The 16,579-nt window shown below is 34.7% G+C and overlaps 1 protein-coding gene across 2 annotated transcripts in view; it reads left to right on the forward strand.

Moving 5' to 3' along the window:
* Window positions 1-16,579, forward strand: part of LOC150085302 (ATP-dependent DNA/RNA helicase DHX36-like) — a 458,954-nt gene that overhangs the window by 420,008 nt on the left and 22,367 nt on the right. The window contains exon 22 of one of the 2 annotated variants that reach the window (XM_090373980.1): window positions 7,518-7,617. The exons of the other annotated variant lie outside the window; for it this stretch is intronic. Within the exon in view, the coding sequence (XP_090230106.1) occupies window positions 7,518-7,617 (100 nt within the window). The remainder of the gene's footprint in view (window positions 1-7,517; window positions 7,618-16,579) is intronic. 2 annotated transcript variants of the gene reach the window in all.

A 16,579-nucleotide genomic window follows, 5' to 3' on the forward strand; every position in this document is an offset into this window, starting at 1 on the left:
TGCAGAGCAACCCTCCTTGTTGAAATTCCTGGATTTTGTTCTATTCTTTCTAATGTCCTTTACTCAATATCAGGTGGTATGCGTCTGGGCCTACCTGCTCGTACTCCATGTGCAAAGCACCCATGTTCTCTAAGGCGTTGATGTACCCTGATGAATGTGCACCTGTTGGGCTGCTTTCAGCAGGAAAATACTTCTTGGTACAAACGTGCAGCCTCGTGCACTGCCATTGGCTTTACCATACATGAAGTGCATACTCATGCATACTCTTCATTGCTGTAACCTCTTTCCATGTTGACTATCCTTTGACAAGTACTAGTATGCCTGCTACGTCTCAGAGCATTGAGAGAGGGGAAAGGGAGAGAATGAGCATAACCTAACCTAAACAAACAAGTCAGTGGTGGATCCAACTCTGTACAGTTCACTGTGTCAGTGGTGGATCCCAACTAGAAATGTGCAGTATCTCAAAAACGATTCACTTAAGGGCCCATGTTTATTATGCTTTTTTTCCATATTTTAGTCTGTACAGTTCACCTTTAAATTATTGACCATCACTTTTGAAACACTCTGTTATGAGATATTTCATCTTATTTTTATTTTATTTTATTATTATTATTATTTCTTTTATGACAGATGATAATAAGATTTGCTTCTTTACATCATTCTGCCACTATAATATTATACTAGCACCAACTTGAGGTGAAAGTACGACATTAAATTGTATTATGCAATAAAGAAAAAAAGTGCTGTTTTTGACTGTTACTTTTATTTAGGTGAGTTTCTAAAAACAACATAATTACATTGTTTTCTTCAATATCTGTTTGACCATAAAAATATTTTTTATGATAAATATCTATTTGTGAACAACTTATTAGCTTCTAGGTGGAAATCATTCCAAGATTACTACTTACACTAAGAGTTTTTTCCCCTTTAATAACAACATTGCCATTATGAATTTTAGTTATGCAGTGCCTATATTATAATTGACTAGCGTTAATCAGTTAGCGATATTAATGTTCTGATTGTATTGTGTTACAGCTTACTGCAGTTACACAATTTAAAAACATATGAGACTCTGCATACATTAGCATTAGCAGAGATTATATGATGCAAGAAAACAAGCTTATATGGCATCAGCCAAAAAAAAAAAAAAAAAAACTTCCCATTTCACCCGCCCATTTGCTCCAAAAGTTTGCCTACTTCTTCCTTGAATTGATTTATGCTATGATGGAAGTTTGTTCCAGTAATCAACTACCTGCTGGCTAAAGGCAAATTTCCGCACATCTATTCAACAACTGTCTTTCATCAGTTTAAATCTATGCCTTCTCAAGTTTGTAATCTGAGCAAGAGGAAGAATCCCATCAACATTGAGCCCGCTCAATCCATTCAAGGCTTTATACACCTCAATTAGATCACCTCACAGGTGCCTAGTCTCCAGATGCTGAAATTTGCAGAACTTCAAGGGGTGTTCTTTCTTCATAAGAACACCCCTTGTTCCCCTCACCAGTCTTGTGCCCTTTCCTGTACTCATTCTAGCAGTTCTACTTCCTTCCTAAAATGAGACATCCAGACCTGTATGCAATACTCAAGGTCTGGCCTGACCATTGCCGTATACAAGGGGATAATCACCTCCTTATCACTGCTAGAAAAATTCCTCTATATCATTGACAAGACCCCATGACCTGCTCTGGCAGCCTGTCTGCACTGCTCAGGAAACTTCATATCCGATTGCATAATTACCCCAGGTCTATTTCATTCTCTACAACCCTGAGTGTAACATCACACAGTTGGTACATTTCTTTGGGGTTATTGATACGGATTTGCAGTATTTTGCATTTGTCAATCTTAAACTTCAGTTGCCACTTCTCAGCTCATCTGCCCAACTTTTCTAGATCCTGTTGCAGTAGCATACTGTTAATACTGTCATCAACAACCCTGTAATTCTTTGTATCATCGCAAACTTCAACATTAAGCTTGATATACCTTCATCAATATCTTTGATAAATATACAAAACAACAATGGGCCCAACACCGGACCCTGTGGGACCCCCACTAATAACATTATTCCACAAAGAGCAGTGTCCATTGATTACCACTCTCTGTCTTCTCCCACTCGACCATCCTTTTATCCATTGTAGCAACTTGTCCTTAATGTCATACTGCTCTAATTTGTATATTAGTCTTCCATGTGCAACAGTATTAAAAGTTTTCCCGAAATCCAAGTATATGATATCAAAGTTATTTTTTGCAACCAGTTCCTCTGTGACCATGTCATAGTCCAATCAGATTGGTCAGACAAGACTTCCCCTTAACAAACCTATGCTCTCTGAATTATTAGTGCAGTCTTGTCTAGATCATCTTGCAATGCTTCTTTAACCAGTAACTCCATTATTTTCCCCGCAACAGAAGTTAAACTAACAGGTCTGTAATTACTCATATCACCCTTTGCCCCCATTTTGTGAATTGGAGATATGTTTGCACATCTCCAGTCCGTGGGGACCTCTCCTGAGTCTAATGATGCTCTCATAATTATGGCTAAGGGTTTGCTTAATGCCTTTGCCATCTCCTTTAACATAAATGAATAGATCGACACCAGGTGCCTTTCTTATGTTTAACTTCAATAATTTCTCCTCCACTCTGCCTCAGATATACATGTACTTGGGGTATCAGAAAGTTCGTACCCTGATGACCTGGATAAAACATCAATAGGAAGATGCAGTTTTTAATATAAGTTGTCTACATATTCAATAACTAACTAGAAATTTCATTCTCGTACCAGAGCTGGAGCCCAGAGTCTGAGGAAGGACGCTATGGTTGACAAAGTGGATTATTGAGCAGTGATCAAGTTCTTGCATTTGCAGGGCAAGAAAGCTCAGGAAATCAACGAAGTAATGAAAGCTGTGTATGGGCAGAATTGTCCATCCTATGACACTAAAAAAGTGGAAACAGGAGTTCCAGTGTGGTCATACAAGTGTCTTTGACAATCCAAGAGAAAGAATGCCATCAACATCCACAGACAGTGAGATGGTTGCAAAGGTTGATCAGCTGGTGTTGAGTGACAGATGTGTGACAATTCATTTTATTGCAAATGCAGTGGGAATTAGTTATATGGGTCTTTCCACAACATTTTACATGACCATCTGCACATGTCTAAGGTCTCTGCACAGTGGGTTCCAAGATTGCTGATGCCTTTGCAGAAGCAATGTCAAATGCAATGTTCTTGCCAACTGTGTTGGATTTGTGTAATGCGGATGTCGAGAACTTTATTTTTTCAGTTGGTGGCAAATGATGAATGCTGGGTGTACCAATATGATCCAAAGACTAAAGACATGTCAAAGCACATCTCAAGAAGTCATCAATGAAGTGGAATTGTGGTTTTAGGCAAAAAGTGTGGACTTCTGTGATCAAGGCATTAAACAACTGATCCATAGATGGGAGAAATGTGTACTGTACATGGAGAGTACATAGAAAAGGATTAAAGTTCCTGTGAAGTTTCACCTTTCTAGGACTATTATTTTTAGCTAAGGGTACGAACTTTTTGATACTCTCTTGTACATATGTATGTATATGTAAAGTATTGCAACCCACTTCTGTTTTGGTGGGGTCATTTAGACTCCCCACCTCCGTGAATTTCAGAAATTTTGTGCTCTTCATTCATTCCATACTTCTATTACCTTTCAAAATTAAACAAGAAAGATGCAGTATCAAGTACAACATGCCACTAAGCCTTTTTAGTTTTATTTACTAGAGTATTATTTTGCTTTGCACTTTGAATAAAAATTCAAATTTGGATTCTTTGGATTCTGGGTTCAAAATAGAAAAGGGTTCAAAACTGGGTTCAAAATAGAAAAGATCTGGATATAAAAAAATTTTAAAAAGCAGTATTATAATTGTTTTGGAAGTGATACTGCTTCAGTAACTTTCCTGGATGTGTATTTGATCTTGTAACAAAAATTCAAGGAAATACAGTTCGTTCTGGTTATTTGGGCCAGCCGCCCAATTAAGCGGCTGGCCCAATTATCTGAAGTTTCATGTAAATAATTAAAAATACAATGTATCCCCCCCCTTTTTTTACAATTGGTTCACTGTACAATCAAATCACGTTATGACGAACTCAACATAGTAAAGTGCCATTCACTATACGATGTGCAGTAATCGCCGGTCATTGTGATCACGTTTGTGAATTGAATTTTAATTCTATTAAACAGCAATTCTAATTAGCGAAAATAGGAGGAATATTATCCACAAGCTATAAAAGCAAAGATATATTAAGCACAAATTTACCCTTTATTACCTTACCAATTAAAAAATTAAATGATAACGTGAAAATCGGAAGAATATACATGATAATCGGAATAATTAATATGTACTGTAATATGTACATACGAACTAGTTGACATTTCTGTTCACTGACATTTGTGGGCGGGGGTTAAAATTTAAAAATAGTAAAAAGATAAGCAATCAATAACAAAGAAAACGGCACACACAAATTGCAAGTAACACAATATGCGCAAGTGAGAATGGAGTAACGAGTTACAAAGCTTTAAAAATAGGAATGAAGAGAAGATCTGAAAATTAATTTTTTTATGATTGAAGATTTCATGGAAGTGTAAACACATTTCACCATAATAACCCACAGAATTCCAGCTGTCGGTATTATCGCAAATTCAGTAAGATCGAGTTTACTGTCTATTTATGATAGATTTTGCTAACAGAAAAGCCCAATAAGCAGGTGACTGCTAATTGTTTTATGGTTGTGACCTCCAGAATTCGACCAAACCATGTGGTACTGTCGGAGACAATCGTAGGGTAATCTCCAGTGCTGCGGTCTCCTGCCCCAATTAAGCGAAGTAAACCCTGACTATTTTCTCGATTGGTTTCTGTTTTTTAAGATTTGCCCCAAATAAATGGCTGCCCCGATTAACCGGTGGCCCAAATAATCAGAATCCACTGTATTTCTAAACCTTTGTTTCTGAGAACCTTGCCCAAAAAAAAAAAAAAAAAAAGCAGGTACTACTCACTATGGTTTTTGGAAATTTATACTGTTATAAAATCTTTTTTTGATATGTATTTGACTAATCATGACATTTCAAGGACAAATTCATGCAAATGGGAAAAATGCAGGTTCAAGTATCAATTGCTGCTACTAAGTTAGAAAGTTTGCATTTTCTATTCTGAGATGCAGAAAAGTGTAGGAAAGGTAAAGTTTGTTGTTGCCCATGCCACTAGTTGCCAAGCAGTTGCCATTTATAAAAGTGGTAAAAATAATAGAAGTAGTAAAAATTTCTGCTCCCATGACCACCCATAGCAACAAAATCCTTCTATACAAGAAAATTTTTGCTACTACAAATGATTTTCTTTTCACATGTTAATTCATTTTTGAGTAGAAAACAAAACATTGAAAAGAAAGTTAATGCCTGGTAAAAGTTTCATTTTGCCTACTCAGTGATACATACAATTTGGAAATTCAAATTATTTACATATGTGATGGATTTTTATCTGAAATATACTTGTGCTCGGGTTATAAACAAAAGATCTTCACTTTATTCTTTTAAATAATCAGTGTGTTGCAGAAATTTTCTTTCATGATTTTCTTTTTATTAAAGAAAATTACTATAACACACTGATTGTTCAAAATAGGTACAGTAACTGTATTCAGAAAGAGAGGATCTTTATAGCAATAAGGAATGCTCTGTCCTGCTTGTGCACAAAGAAAACAAAAATACATGCTCCTTACAAAGAATTGTTTTTTTGAAAAAAAAAATTATTGTGCTTTATTACTTCTACTAGCAAAATTTTAAGGAAATTTTGTTAATAGAACTTATTGAAATCACATTATAAAAACAGAAAACACCACTTAACACACTGATTTAAAAAAAAAATCATATTATTATAATTGTTTTTGGCAAATGATATTGTTGCAGCACCTTTTCCTGGATGTTTATTTGATCTCGTAACAAAATTAAAATATTATATAGCTTTCTGCAATGTATATTACATCTATTAAGAAAATTTCAAGGAAATTTATCTATTGAAGAATTATTATAAAAACATTTCTTGGAATCTGTGTTATAAACTTCTAAACAATTAGTGTCAAATGGAAAAAAGAAAAGAACTCAATTAAATGTGATTTAAAAAAAAAAAAAAAAAACCTATTGCAATTATTAAAAAGAAACTTTAGTTTTGCAAACCTAGATAGCATTACTACGTAGGAGGAAAAAAACCATTAAAACATTTTCATAAATGCCAGTTTCTTTTCAGGCCTCTATTTTGAGCTTTTCTGAATCCTGCCTTAAGGTCTGGGGCTGAATCCATGCCACACATATCAAAGCACATATAATCATGATGCGACACACCATGGCAGCTGACCTACATGACTGCTTCCTTCTACAAGGTCATTTGCCGACCGGGCTAGCCGAGTGGGTAAAGTACCTGCCCGGCAACCCAAAGGTTGCGGGTTCGATTCCCGCCTCGGGCTTGGATCAATGTACTGCAAAAACCTTGGGAGGTGCAATATGGCCACAGAAGCCGATGCGCCAACAACTACCAAATCAAAAAAAAAAAAAAAAAACAAGGTCATTTGTATATTGTAAGTGGGTTGCATGTAGTTACATTAGAGATGTTGTATTAAGCAGTAGAACAAAGAGCAAACATTGTATTTTGTTTCAAGTTGGGAAAGTATGACTGAAAACTATGAATTGGCAAAAGAAGTGTACGGTAATGATGCTCTATCTTTCTTGTATGTTTTTCATAGGTTTGCAGGATTTTGGGTTGGCCTTACTTGATCTGGAAGATGAGGCACTGGATAATATTTGACCTACACGAGTGCTTCCCTTTACAATGTCATTTGCATATTGTAAGTAAGTGGTTTGCACGTAGTTGCATTAGAACTGTTTTGTTGTTCAGGGTGTTTTCATTGTATTAAGTGGTGGAACAAAGAGCAATTTTGTTTACAAGTTGGGAAAGTATGACTGAAACCTACAAATTGGTAAAAATAAGTATAGTGATTATCTTGGCTTTATCTTACCTGTGTATTTTTCATTTTGGGATGGCTTTGAGGATATGGAAGATGAGGCACTGTGGTTGTCCACATTCCTTGTCTGATCGTCAGACGACTCTTTGACCATTGAAAGAATAACTTCACATTAACAGAGAAATAGTTTGTGCAACTGTGTTAGAAGATCCTGGAGTGGAAAATCTGCACTAGGTTCATTTCTTGCTGTTTGAGTGATGAACAAAAGCTGCTCAGACTCAGTGTGTGAAGAGTTCATTCAATTATCAGTGATGATCTACCTGTGCTGAATATGCTCATAACAGGTAACCAGTTGTGGTATTACCAATACAGTCCATGAATGAAGGTGAAACAGGAATGGCAATCAGTCCTCAAACTTGACTGTCACACCTTGTATAAAGCCAGCATTGTGTTCTTAGATTACTTTTTTATTATTAAATTTTTTATATAGTTATCATTATGTTTCTAATTTTTTAATATTAATGATTTTAATTTTTGTTAATTTTAGAAAATAAAGTATTACTGAAAGCTATTATATGTGCTGGTCTGTATCCTAATGTTGCCAAATTAAAGTTGCCTCGTTTGAAAAAGAAAAGAAGACCCCCAAAGTAATATTTTATTTTGCTTTATATATATATATATATCAGGGGTGGCCAATGAGTCGATCATGACAAATTTTAAATATACAATCATCCCTCAATTTGCACGACAGGTATACTACCAAAATTTTATATTGCACAGAGGGTTTCTGCTACCTGCGCGTTATTTTATTATTATTATTATTTTTTTTTTTTACAAAGCTTCAAAAATAGAAATGAAGAGCAGATTTTGAAATTTTATTTATTTTATTTTTTTTTTTTTGCATGATTGACGAATGATATGGAAGGAGAAACACATTTCACCATAATAACATAAAATACCACAGAATTCTAGCTGTTGGTATTTTTGAAAATGCAATAAAATTGAGTTTACTACCCGTTTATAATTAGATTGCGCTAACAGAAAAGTGCAAATTGTTTTTATTGTTTTATGGTCGTGACCTCCAGAAATAGCTTTAGAGAAATATCACAAAGGCATTCAGAACTGATTCTTATAAGGATATAACCAAACAGAGCAATAAACAGTGGTGTTTGTCTGGTTATTTTGGAAACAACTTCCTCATTCAGAAATCTTCTTCATCAATTATCCTACATTAGCTGTTCAGACAGAATATTTTTCTGGTTTGTGCAACTTAAAGTGTTTTAATCGGTAAGCATTGCTTTTGCTGATTTAATAACTGGACAGTACTTATGTTATTTTAATACCTTTTGATTTAAAATGAATACTATGAAAAAGAGTAAAACGTATCATTTTCATTAAGAGTAGGAACTAGAATACTTTTTTGTAATGGTGAAAGAAAAATATTGCTGCTTGATTTGCTATGCTTCCATGGAATGCTATACCCAAAAAAGGAAATTTAGAAAGACACTTCAGTGCACTCCATAGTAAATACTAATCGGATTTTCTGCCAATAGTGACCTTAGAAAAAATAAATTAGAACTTAAATCTAGATTATTCGTGCAACAAAATTTCTTCATGACACCTAATTTACAATCTAAAGCAGTAACTGTAGCATCATTTAAAGTGAGTCATCTTGCAAAAAAATGCAAATAATTTTCTGATAGTCAATTCATCAAAGAATTTTTAGAAATAACGGATTCCCTTTTTTGAAAATTTTAAGAACAAAAATGAAATTAAAAATGCCCTTCAAGATTTGCAATTATCTCAAAATACTGTGATGCGACATATCGAAAAAATGAGTAAAAATGTGAGCGAACAATTGCGGGCTCATATTGCCAATTGTGTGTCCTTTTCTTTACAACTGGATGAATCTACAGACGTCAGTGATACAGCTCAATTGCTCGTTTTTGTTGGTATGATTTTCAATGATTCTGCCACTAGAGAAGAACTGCTGTGTATGGTTTCGTTAAAAGAAAGAACTAGAGGTTTTGATTTCTTTAACTCATTCAAACATTTTATTGAAAAAATTAAATTACCACTATTTAAGCTCATATCAGTAACAACAGATGGAGCTAAAGTAATGATGGGGCATCTTAACAGATTCATTGTATTGTGCCAAAAGGATGACGAATTCTCAGATTTTTTGAGTTACCACTATATCATCCACCAACAAGTGTTAGCCAGAAAAAGATTAAATACTAAAAGTGTTATGGACATGCTTTCGAAATTGTGAATCAGAGGACAATCTCTTCAAAGGAGACTTTTCAAAATGCAACTCGATACAAAAGAACCAGATCTGATATTACACACAGATGTGAGGTGACTGAGTCGGAGTAAGTTAATACAGAGATTTCAAAATTTGCTGAATGAAATTAAAGAAATTGTTGATCAACGGGGAGATAATTATCAGCAGCTACAAGATACGGAGTGGTTGTGTGATCTGGCTTTTTTGGCAGATTTTACCAGTAAATTAAGTGATCTGAATTTGGAATTACAAGGGAAAATAAAAATGTGGGTGACATGATTAGTAGTATTTCTGCATATAAATATCAATTTTTGGCAATGGCTAAGGATTTCAAAGAAAAAAAATTCGACCATTTTGCAAATATGCAAGATCATTTGCAAAAATATTGTATTTTTGAATTTAATAGCAAGAATGTTGTGGACGATTTTGAAACCAGATTCAGTGATTTTAAAACAATTGAAGACATTGTTCAATATATTTCTTATCCATTTAATGTCCACTTAGATACGAAACAAATTGCAGAAAAAATCGCTGCGATTTTTCACATGGAAAAATATTGCTTGAAAATTAAATTATTACATTGCGAAACGGTATCTTACTAAAAGCCAGATCATCAGAAGAAGACTTTTGGAAATATGTTTGCCGAGAAAAGTACCCAAATGTAAAAAAATGCAGTGAACTTTTAAATTCCTGTTTTGGTTCCACATATCTGTGTGAATCGGCCTTTTTGTATTTGAAACAAACAAATACAAAGAATTGCTGTGCTGCTCTTAAGGACTTGCATACAGAAGATTCCTTACGGTTGGACTTATCACAGTATATCCCCGATTTTGAAAGCTTGGCAGATGACATGAAGACACAAACTTCACATAAATGAAAATTTTAAATACGTATGAATTTAAAATAAGAATTCTGAATTGTATTGAATTTTAAAATTTATAAACAACATTTTTCAATATGTGTTGGTTAACTTTTTTTAGCCTTGTGTAATGAAATTTTTGAGATGGTAGATCGTGGCACATTTTGAAGGAAAAAAGTAGATCGCATCACAAATTAAGTTGGCCACCCCTGATATATATCATACAGTTAAAATATTAACTGTATGATATATATTATTATCTTGATTATGATATATATTATTATTATTATATAGAGAGATAATAGGTTATTATCTCTCTATACATTAAAAAAGTTTTCCTCCTAGTGATATTTATTTGAGCCAATGGGAAAAAGAGGGCAGAGCAATTACGTCACTACAAATGCACAGGTAAATAATTACATTGTTGTCTTCTATTGAAAGACTCCTCCATAACATTCACCAACCACGTGCATATGCTCCACTGTCTAATACATGACCACGCCCGACATCATTTGATGTTCCATTGTAATGTAAACTGATGAAGGGATCCAATATATTTTAGTCCTGCTCTTTCGGATGCAACAATATTCCTCATGCATTATGGAATCCGAAGTAAAATGCCTTTTCCTAAGTGACCTATGTAAATGCAGGTAAATAACTGCATAGTGATTTTTATTCCACCTCAAGAATGCTGCGTGGTGGAGTAGTCAATGGGAGAAGAGGGATGCAGTTCACGTGGTACAAGTGGGCAGGGCAATTTGGTCACTACAAATGTACAGGTAAATAGTTATGTAGTTCATTTCCTGATTAGATATCGATCAGTGCGTTTCAACAGTGTTTCTTTTACGTAGAAAAGATTTGACTTGCTCCATCATGCCCTCCGTCATATTACATACAAAAGCATGCACAAGGTTGGCGAGCAGGGGGAAAAGCCTCCTAGTTATTATTATCTATCTATACATTAAAAAAGTTTTCCTCCTAATGATATTTATTTGACCCAATGGGTGAAGAGGGCGAGGCAATTACATCTCTACAAATGCAATTAATTATTGATAACTGCCTCTATAACGTTCACCAACATTGTGCACGTGATCCATTGACTAAAATTTGATGTTCCAATGTAACTTTTTTGTATATTAATGAATATTGTATTTTTGTAAATACAGTATTTTAAATATTTGTATAGTTTGTAAATATTTCAGTTAAATATTTTAGTCCTGCTCTTTCAGATGCAACAATATTCCTTATGTATTATGGAACCCGAAGCAAAGGGCCTATTCCTAAGTGACCTATGTAAATGCAGGTAAATAATTCAGGCAATATTACATAGTGATATTGGCTGAAGTCCAGTATAGTATACACTGGCAAGTACTTCGAGAAAAGTGAGGAAGACTAGGGTGTTTATCCCTCCATCCCACTGTTTTAAAATGGGAAAACGAGTTCCTGATTTAAAAACAGCAATAAATATGGGGGAAAACACCATATCAACTTAGGAGGGCAGGGAAAGTGGCATCTGCCAATCACTGCTTTGTTCTTGTCCTTTTGCCGAAATATGGGAGTCACAACTTGTCAATCACTGTTTTCCCACTGATTTTCTTGCCGCCGTGTTGCAGGGTGTACACAGTTCTGGAGTTTTCGTGATATTTATTCGACCTTGAGAATGCCGCACACTACAAATGCACAGATAAATAATTACATGGGTCATTTCCTGATTAGATAACGACCAGTGCTTTTGACAGGTGTGTCTTTTACGTATAAAAGATTTGATTTATTCCGTATACCTCTACATTTTATATAGAAAAGCATGCACAGTGGTAGGCGAGCAAACTGAGCAGGGGGGCAAAGCCCCTTAGTTATTATTATTAGCCATATGGTGCAACGAAGCTTGAGGCTTATGCTACACTGGCCAAAAAAAAAAATTTCCAAGAGAGAGAGAGAGAGACAGACAGACAGAAGTAGAAAGGAATCACCAAGAAAGAGAAGAATGATGATATCCAACTCAGGACCCTGGGTGTGCCAGGCCCATACTTACCAGATGTGAGCCCCTGGGGCAATTAATTAGAGTGAATTTTAATAGAATAATCTTTGAGATATTTAAGAAGTTTATATATTATTATTATTTTTTTTTTCCTCTTTTTATCAGGCTTGCAGCAGATTGTATCCATTCAATTTTCCATCCTGATTAGATCCTTCCATCCTAATTTGGATCTTTGTAATCTCCTCTTGCCTTTTGGTGTTCTAGTGCCCGTTTGGTGTTCTTTGTTTTTTACTAATCTTGGTTTTGTATTTTATTCTTCAGTTTTTAAGTCCAATATGTTTATAGGTTAAATTTGCTTTCATCTCTTATCGTAGAACTGATTTAGTTTCTTAATGATTTCTGTGTAGTACCTTCATCTAAGTGGTTTGATTTATTTGCTTAGCTCATTTTATTTGGCTGCTTTCACATTCATATGTTTAAAAAGGCCCTGCAATTGCTTTATATATTCTTGTTTTTGTGTCTTTTCCTTTCTTAGCTTCTCATTGTTCCAAATTGTACTATTTAAGTGTCTCACTCTTTTGTCTCCTGTTTTATGACTGACCACTGCTCTATTGCTATTGTTAATTTCTGTATTCAGGTATTTAAATTTCATTACCTCTTCTATTATTTTTCTTTCTAATTCCAGTTTGACTCTTACAGAGTCTTTAGAGACTGTTAACAATTTCAGTTTTATTTACTGAAATTTTCATATTATATTTTCAATTTCAGTTTTATTTACTGAAATTTTCATATTATATTTTCAATTTCAGTTTTATTTACTGAAATTTTCATATTATATTTTCAATTTCAGTTTTATTTACTGAAATTTTCATATTATATTTTCAATTTCAGTTTTATTTACTGAAATTTTCATATTATATTTTCAGAAATATTTATAAATCATCTTCTGTTTTGTATGAAAAGTACAATATCATCTGAGTAACTTATCATTTTTAATTCTTTATTTTCTGTTTCAATGCCTTTCTTAATTTTTAAATTTCTTTCTTTAAATTTCATCCATAAAAAGAGTAAAGACAGATTGGTTCAGTGAATCATCTTGTACCTTTTATAAATAGCAGTTATTTAGATGTGTTTTAGTATTAGTAGTGAAAAATGATGCAAGAAAGCAAGCTTATACAGCACCAGAGAAAAAAAAAAAAAAAAAAAAAAAAAAACATTTCACCTATCCAGCCACCTCCAAATGTTTATCTAAATACTTCCTTGAATTTATTCAAACTGTCTACTTCCACAACAATGGATGGAAGCTTGGTCCAGCAATCAACCATCCATTGGCTGAAGGCAAACTTCTGCACATCTATTCTGTGACTATCCTTCCTCATTTTGAATTTAATGTTCCCTCATGAGCATAGCTTGAGCAAGAGAAAGAATCACATCATCACCACTCAGTTTTCTCAAACCATTCAAAGCTTTAAACATCTCAGTCAGATCACTTTGCAGGTGCCAAATCTCCAGACACTGAAATTTGAAAAAAATGAAATATATCTTGGTAAGAGCACCCCTTTCTTCCCCTCACCAATCTTGCTGGCCTTCTCTGTATCCTTCCTAAAATGAGGTCTTCTGACAGTATGCAGTACTCAAGATGTGGCCTGACAATTGCTTTGCCTTATACAATGGGATAGTCTTCTCTTTATCCTTGCTAGCAAAATTCCTGTATATCACTGAAAAAAACCCCACTAACTATCCTGGCAGCCAGGCTGCATTTCTGATTGAAAATACACCCAGGTCTTTTCATTTTCCACTATCATGAGTGTAACACCATGGTAGTGGAAAATAGAATTATGCAGTATCTTGCATTTGTCATGTCAGTGTTAGACTTCAACTGCCATTTTTCAGCCTATATGCCTAATTTTTCTAGATCTTGTTGCAGCATACCTTCATTACTGCCATTAACAACTCAGCCAATCTTTGTATCATCTGCAAACTTAGACATTAAGCTTAATTTACCTTCATAAATATCATTAATAAATGTACAAAACAACAATGGGCCCAGCACTGAACCTTGTGGGACTCCACTAATAACATTAGTCCATGAAGAGCGGTGTCCATTAATCAGTAATTTTCCCTGAATGCTACAATGCTTCACTTTGTACACCAGCCTTTTATGTGATCAGTGTCAAAAAATTTCCTGAAATCCAATTTCCTTTATTACTGAGTCATACTTCATTCCCTTTGCCCAGCACAGAAATTAAGCTAACACATCTGTAATTTACTCGTGTCACATTTTGATCCCCCCCTTTGTGAATTGGGGATACATTCACACATATTCAGTCCATAGGGATCTCCACTGAATCCAAAGATGCTTTCATAATTATGGCTAAGGGTTTGCTTACCTCCTTTGCTTTTAACCTTAATATAATTGGATAGATCCCACACAACCCATGTACCTTTCCAATGTTTAACTTCAACAATTTCTCATCCACTTTCCTCTCCCCTGTTACAAAATCATTTAGCTCCCTGTTAGCGGGGTTTGAGCCCATGACCACCAAATATGGAGGATGCGGAAAGATCAGGGAATGACCACCGCATATCCCCGGAGCAATATGGCCTTAGTTGATAATGCTCCTAAAAACCAAACAAACAAGCTCCTTATAGTTCAATATACTTCTAGCATCCACTTTCCCAAAGAATTCCTCATGTGTGAATGTAGATGAAAAGTACTTATTCAGTTTGTCAGAAATGTGAGCAGGATAATTAAAAGTTAAACTATCAATATCAAGTGCACCGATATGATTCAGCCTCTTTCTTCTACAGTTAACATAAGTAAAGTATTTGCTGCTTTTCTTGGCTTTCTTTTCTGGAGACTACTTGTAATACTCCTTGACTTGCCCAACCTCTTTTGTGACTTGATTGCAGACTAGTTTGTATCTACTATAGGCTTCTGTATCACCTGATAATTTATATGCATCCCATGTATTTTTCTTCTCTGCCTCATGTCTCAATAGTTATCTTCTGTCCATTTGGTTCTAAGCCTTGAATTCTATTTCTTAGTTGATATGAAAAGCCTAGTAGCTTCTATGATTACTTCCCTGAATGTTTTCCATTTAGAATTTGTTGTTGGTAATGTCATTAGTTGGTCCCACTGTATAGAATTTAAAAAATGTCTGACACCACCATAGTCACCTTTCTGAAAGCAAGAACCCTTCCCTTTACCCAAGACAGCAGTTACATCTTTAAGTAAATCCTACATCAATACACTGATCGCTGCCACCTAGTGGTTCCTTTATCTGCAGATTTTTAATTAATTGAGAACCATTACTGATAATCAGATGAAGAGTGTTGCTCTCTCTGTTTTTTTTGCCTCTCTAACATGGTGTTGAAAACAGTCATCCAATAAATCTACAAAAGTCTTGCTAGTGACTGACTGACCCACTAGTTTTAGTCAATATCTGGAAAGTTAAAATTCCCCATTATAAAACTTTCTGATTTAGTGTACTCCTCAGAGGTATTAGGCCTATAATACACTCTTACTCTCATTTTTAGTTTTAGTTAATGTTTTATTTTCTGTCCTTTTTTGATTATTCATATAAGGTGTTTAGATATTTTTTCTTTCTGATATGTTTAATGCCTTTTCCAATCCTAAAGTTTATATCATAATAAAAAATAAATCAACTTGGAAATCTCCCATTTTAGTGATGCTTCAGTAGAATACCTCAATACAAGTACACTCACAATAAATACTTAATTCATGACTTTAAACAAGTTTGTTGATAGCAGTGCATCTCTAGATATTGAACTGTGAATATTTACATTTAAATTGGTTGTTAACATCTATTAATGTTGTGATAATGTCAGTAATATTTTTCAGGCCAGTTGTACAATCCTTTTAGCTGTGGTGTTATTATTAATAATAGTCATGGAGCTTGGGCTCAGCAGGTGAAAGGCGCCTCCGTAGCCAGGTGGGCAGGAGCAGCAGTGCGTAGCACACGCTTCTTGATTAGACCGGGGTTCGAACCCGTGACCACCAAATACAGAGGATGCGGAAAGGTCAGGGAATGACCACCGCATATCCCTATAGCAATATGGCCTTAGTTGCTAATGCTCCTAAAAAACCAAATAACAACAACAACAGCAGCAGGTGAAGTAGGCAGGATTATCAGCAACAGTATATGACCATCTCTGTAATAATCTTTTAAATATTACCACAGGACTTGTGATATATCAGTGAAACATGACCGGCAGTTTGAAATTACTATCAGTGATCTGTATTGTCATAAAATACAGATCACTGATAGTGATTTCATCACAGAAACTCGGCGCTTCTTAAAGTATCCTCCACATCCTGGTTCTTCATCTCTTGGAAACAACGTGAAGCAAAACTTATTCAGGTTACATTAGCATTAGTTGAGGAATATGATGCAAGAAAGCAAGCTTTACAGCATCAGCCAAAAAAAAAAAAAAAAAAAAAAAACCCATTTCCATTTCACCCAT

The sequence above is a fragment of the Mastigoproctus giganteus genome, chromosome 5, assembly GCF_048544385.1.
Source record: "Mastigoproctus giganteus isolate SK-2022 chromosome 5, ASM4854438v1, whole genome shotgun sequence".
NCBI lineage: Eukaryota > Metazoa > Arthropoda > Arachnida > Uropygi > Thelyphonidae > Mastigoproctus > Mastigoproctus giganteus.